Source organism: Patiria miniata, unplaced genomic scaffold, assembly GCF_015706575.1.
Source record: "Patiria miniata isolate m_02_andy unplaced genomic scaffold, ASM1570657v1 HiC_scaffold_2, whole genome shotgun sequence".
Taxonomy (NCBI): Eukaryota; Metazoa; Echinodermata; class Asteroidea; order Valvatida; family Asterinidae; genus Patiria; species Patiria miniata.
The window spans coordinates 12,353,047-12,359,046 of NW_024037058.1; the positions used below are offsets into that span (position 1 = coordinate 12,353,047).

The 6,000-nt window shown below is 41.4% G+C and overlaps 1 protein-coding gene across 1 annotated transcript in view; it reads left to right on the forward strand.

The window, feature by feature from the left end:
* Positions 1-319, forward strand: part of LOC119726368 (organic cation transporter 1-like) — a gene marked incomplete at its 3' end in the record, with an annotated part of 28,843 nt that extends 28,524 nt beyond the window's left edge. Inside the window, 1 exon segment of the mRNA XM_038198023.1 lies at positions 278-319. Coding sequence (XP_038053951.1) covers positions 278-319 — 42 coding nt within the window.
* Positions 320-6,000: the final 5,681 nt, after the last annotated feature.

Here is a 6,000-nt window from a genome sequence, read left to right on the forward strand (position 1 = left end):
AGAGGCTTGGAGAGTGTCATATTCAACTAAATCAAGGATTTGAATTGATTGTGGTGTGTCACATTACAAAAATGTGTGACATTAAAAAAATTTAGTACACGAGAACAAAGGAAGTACCCCACTTCTATGCCTATGTAAGCGTGAGTATGGGTGATTGTACACATGCGGGTGTGGGTGTGTGTGTGTGTGTGTGTGTGGGGGGGGGGGGGCTGTCTCTCGATTGCCCCATCCGCAGTTTAGGCTCTTTTTGAATATCGATTTCTGATGAATATTTCAGGGTATTAAGCAAGCGTCCATGATCGATCTTCTGAAATCACCAGTTCTACGCTTTCGTCAATTGATTCTTTGTTGGATGTCGTAAGTATCGTATGAAAGAATTCATAACAGATCAAATTAATTCTGAATGACTTTTATTGACTTCAGGAAAGCCTTAGATTCCGTCAACAGAGCTGTCACGCTTTCCATATTACGCCACTATGGCATACCCGAAGAAGTGGTCAGCGCCATTCAAGCCATTTGTAAATGTTAACTCTCGAAGTGCTGTTATGGGTGGAAATATCTCAGAGCCTGACGTAGGCCTATCCACTGGAATTCTGCAAGGCCTGGTATGCACTTGCTCCTTGACTGTGCATATACGCGCACACAACTTTGTGCGTACACGTATAAGCCTTTTCGGAGCATAGATATAGAATAAAAAGACTAGATCGGCAGCGCGTCCACACGCGCCCATTCACTGTGCGATAAATCTCCGCCATTTTTGCTGTCCCTCGTGGACGCGCAACAAATTAACGTAAAGTAATGGAGCTCTCAAACTGCTGCCAAGGTATACAATCGACTACTTCTGAATCGCATTCGTCCGGAAGTTGAGAAGATACTCCGTCCCAATCAAAGTGGCTTTCGGCCTCTACGTTCTACCTCATCTCAAATCCTTGCCCTCAGGCGCCTTATTGAGGAAATTCGTAAACCACCAGAAGGAAGCTGCCATCATTTTCATCGATTTCCGTAAAGCATTTGACTCTGTTGACAGACCAACAATGTTAAGATCCTGCATGCTTACGGTATCCCGGAGGAGACCATTAATGCCATCAAAATTATGTATGAAGATACAAGTGCTGTTGTTCTCACTCCAGAAGGTGAATCTGATTCGTTCTCCGTCAACACTGGAGTTCTTCAAGGTGATCCCCTCGCCCCCTACCTTTCATCATAGTTCTGGATTATGCCCTGCGGACAGCATTAAATGTAACCGATGGTCTCACCCTCTCACGCCGTAGGAGTAGTAGACACCCTGCCCAATACCTATCCGACCTAGATTATGCAGATGACATTAGTCTGCTTGCTGACACCCTCCTTGATGCCGAATCTCTCCTCCATAAAGTAGAAGCTTGCTGCAAGTCCGTTGGTCTCTCTCTTAACGCAAAGAAGACTAAGTACATGGTCATCAACCCATCTACCTCTGATGACGTCACTGCACTAGATGGCAGTAAGCTCGATAAAGTTGATGACTTCAAGTATCTGGGCTCCTACACCAACACAGCTCATGACATCGAGTATAGAAAAGCTCAAGCTTGGTCTGCTCTGTTCTCACTGACCAAAGTATGGAGATCCTCGATCTCCAAGACCACCAAACTTAAGATCTTCAAGACCTCAGTAGAATCCACCTCCTCTACGGTTGCGAGTCCTGGACCCTGACCAAACAGATCTCTGCATCCATTGATGGCACCTATACACGGATGTTGCGGGCTGTACAGAACGTTTCTTGGCAACAACATCTCCCTAACTCTGTTCTGTATGGTGCCTTCCCCCTATCTCCACCACCATCAGACAGCGTCGCCTTCGGCTAGCCGGTCACGTTTATCGACATAATGAGCCAGCTAGTCAAGTTCTCCTCTGGAATCCTGAAGCCCCTCGACGAAAAGGTCGTCCCAACATGACCCTGAAAACATCCATCGAGCTAGAAATTGGTCTGAGTGGTCCATCTCTTTCCAACACTATGCTCGACAGGGACAGTTGGGCCCAACTCATCAAGTCATCATGAAACTGAATGAATGAAGAAGAAGAAGAATGGAGCTATATGTATCTTTCCTCCAGCACTTGACCAAGCTCAACGCGTGCGAAGCCAGAAATGCGCACCGAGTATTTACGCGATGCGCCCACGCGTGAGCGATAATGCACTGTGCGCGTAAACGGCGTTGCGTTCGTCACGTTTTCGCGCATTATTTGTATCTTTCCTCCAGCACGTGACCCTCCATGAAAGTCCGCGCGTGTGGACGCGCTGCCGATCTAGTCTTATTCTATATCTATGTTTCGGAGTTCCAACTGCGCGCATTCGTAACCTGTGACAACACACATTATTTGTCTCAAATGCCCTTTGACAGTGCCCACAATGCACAAACAGCCTTTTTGTAAAGTCAGTGGCGCGATGTTGTCAAAGGTCATTTGAGACAAATAATGTGCGTTGTCACAGGTTACGAATGCGCAGTTGGAACTCCGAAAAGGCTTATTATGTCTTAAATAGTGCGCGACCACTAGACTTGGAAAACTACGGCGCTCCATGAGTGCCATCCACTTCTTTATTTACTCGGATAATTTATCACGTCATGTTGACATATCGCCGAGAGTAAGGCGACTTAATCACATAATTGTATCGCTAAGTCGACTTACCGAAGTCGACTTGACGACTTGTCCAGATTTATTATCGCGCCAAGTCGACTTAATAAAGTCGACTTGGTGACTTGTCCAGATGCATTATCTCTCCAAGTCGACTTCCATAAGTCGACATGACGACTTGTCCAGATGTATTATTTCGTCAAGTTGACTATCCGAAGTCGAGATGACGACTTGTCCAGATGTATTATCTCGCCAAGTTGACTTCTCGAAGTCGAGACGACGACTTGTTCCGATGAAATATCTCGCTAAGTCGACTTCCTGAAGTCGAGATGACAACTTGTCGAGATAAATTATCTTGCCAAGTCGACTTACGATGTGGAGATGATGACATGCAAAAATCTCGTTCTGCATGGATATCCCATTGACGAAGCACTGTCGTGGATTCTTTCTTGTTCGATTTGAGGTCAGTTTCCCCACTCGTTCTTATATGAACAATAAACTGGCAGAGGAACAAGAGATAAACTGTAGGGTATTGATTTGATTTGGGTCGAAGTTGATTTGTGTTTTTTTTTATTTTCATCTTGTTTTAAATTACTCCCCCAAGCTTCGTAGGAAATCACACCTCTGCCTTGTTTTCCCCTATTTATCCCGTTGAAAAGTAATTCACTTCACGTTAAACATTAACAATCATAAATTCACAAAAATGTCTTTAATGACAGGTTGCCTAAAAATGACACTTACAAATTCAAGATTTGCTTTAAATCATATTGGAACATAATTAAGATAAAACGACTCTCACGGCTTAAATTGGAATATCGGAAAATTAGCAAAACTCTTGTTGGATATATTACGAGAAATGATTTGATAAAAAAATCACTATAAAAGCTCTCATTGCCAACATTAAATCTGGGGCACTGAAGACAAAGACAAATTTGTGCTAATTTCAAGATTTTAAATGGGGAGCGCCGGGGGGGGGGTATTTGTTGCAGGACATTATATTCTTTTACATTTCGTTCGGAAAAGAAAAATTGAAATTTTGAAAAAGCACGTATATAATTATACCAACAATAACCTTTCAAATTCCCAAAACTATACAATCATGCGTTGCATGTTCGTCAAACTTAACAGCTTCTCCATAGATGATAATACCCAAACGCTTTGCATCAAAGCAACAATACCTTTTCAATGAAAACAACTCTAATGACATCATAAATCATCCGTCTTTGTGCCGCTTCATGCGTGGAAAGGAAATAGACGAGCAGACTTTTTGCATTTTGTATGAACATCAACAAAAGAGACACAACCATTAGTTGCCTCTGCACGTCGCATTTTGATCAAATTTTCAGTCTCGGTGTCGTCGGGTATTAGTTTCTAGGAATGTTATTTAATAATTAAGAAATATTAAGTCCGTTTGCGAAAATAATTTACACGTTTCAAAATGTAACACAAACGTATTGACACTCAAATTTCCTTTAGTTCTAATTTTACATGTCTTTGTGTGTGTTTACTCGACTAAACCACAGATGTCCCCGGTTCGATTGATAAACATAATCTACAAAGAAATACATTTCGTCGAATTTTTTGGTTTGTTGTTTTATATTTTGATAACATCATAATGATGTAAATAATAGTTGATGACTTATTTTGAGGTAAAATTAAATGTTCTTGTGGCAAAAAAAAGACAAGTCAAGCCTAGCCAAGCTTTTCCCAAATCATAAAAAATTATATTCAACTGGTTCCGAATGGCTATTCAATTGAGGCCTTTGCATGCATCTGTGTACACAATAGCCCATTCGTGTGACGTTACGGGGTGATCCTGTACAATAGTACTGCCCAGCGCCCCTACACCGACACCCAAGAAATTATACTGGTATACGCCTTTCCCCAAAATATGGACAGAACCTGCTGGGTTAGGGGGTATTTGTACATCCCGTAACATATTGTTAATAATCGTCGGATTTAAACAGCGACCGCTTTGAAAGTATGGTACGAGCCATCCCCCTATTGATTTTAAGGAGCCAAGTGTCCGGACAAAAAAACCCTGTCTACATTTCAGCATTGATTTGCTGATGAAACTCCCCTCCACAAAAATTCCTGGTTCCGCCCCCGATTGTTGTTGTGCATAAGGTGATTCAAAATGCAATCAAATTTGATACACAAAATTTGATACAATGAAGTATGTTCTTCCACTCATCTGAAAAAAAAAAGCAGTTACTGATATTGATCTATGCCAACAGAAGTTGTTTTACTTAAAGAAACCATTTTTATAGCTGTCCTTGGAGTGCCTTGAGCGTACTTCTGAGTGATAATACACACAAGCATTCATTAAAATGAGATATTAATAATTGAAATCAAGACCATTGTTTTTGCTGTCAGTTGTAATGGTTTGCATATGAGGAACAAGTCAACCTTTTTCTTCTGAAATGTTGTTAGCGATATAAAAATCCTTTGCAAGTTCTCGTTCATTCATCGAGGTGGGAAAACGTCCATGTTTCATAATACTCAATGTGTATTAACCAGTTCATAGAATTATCAGAGTTGGACAGCCGAGCATTTGTGATCTTTTTATTCAAATAGACATAACGTGAGATTTGAAGGTTTGCATGGTGGAAAGATACTAAGACAAGAAAAGTTTGCGGTAGCACCATGTGAATAACATTCTCCTGACGACGGGCAGAGCATACTGTTCGAAACGTTGAGTCCCTCGGTTCTTTTCAGAACCACACATACTCACAAAAGAGATTTATTCACATGGTGCTACCGAAAACTTATCTTGTTTTAGATATAACGCGCGGGAATAAAGTATGCAAATGACGTGACGTGAAATTTTCACAGTTAAAAGTCAATAAGATGTACTTTATCATTTTTTTCATAATGAAATTGAGCAAGCCGAATTTTTTTTAAATATTTTCAAATTCAGTCACTTTCTTTTTTGACTCCCCTGCAAGGAGAAGCCGGTAGAAAGCCTTGCGAATCGGTATCGGTTGAGCACCGCATGCATGGTTAAATACACGGTAGCCTCATCAGTATGACCGGTACTCTGAAACCGACCACTCGCATGGCGGTTTGCATCATGTCCTATTAGCCAATATATTCGGCTTTTCAAAAAGAGAGACTGACAACAACATTCCAAAGGGAAAACGTTCCTTTTGCACAACTCACAGGCAGATGGGCAAAAGTATAATATTGTCAAATTAGCCGGTTATGCTGTAAAATATGGCTACCGTTTGCATGGTGATAAAGGAAGGATATTAAAAAACATGCTGACATATATTTACAGTTATAATTGTTTTTCATTTCTTTAAAAAAAGGTAAAACATACTGGTACTATCAGTGGCGTAAACTGGGTTGTCCCCCCCCCCCACAACGAATGTCCGTGCCATACCCCCCCCC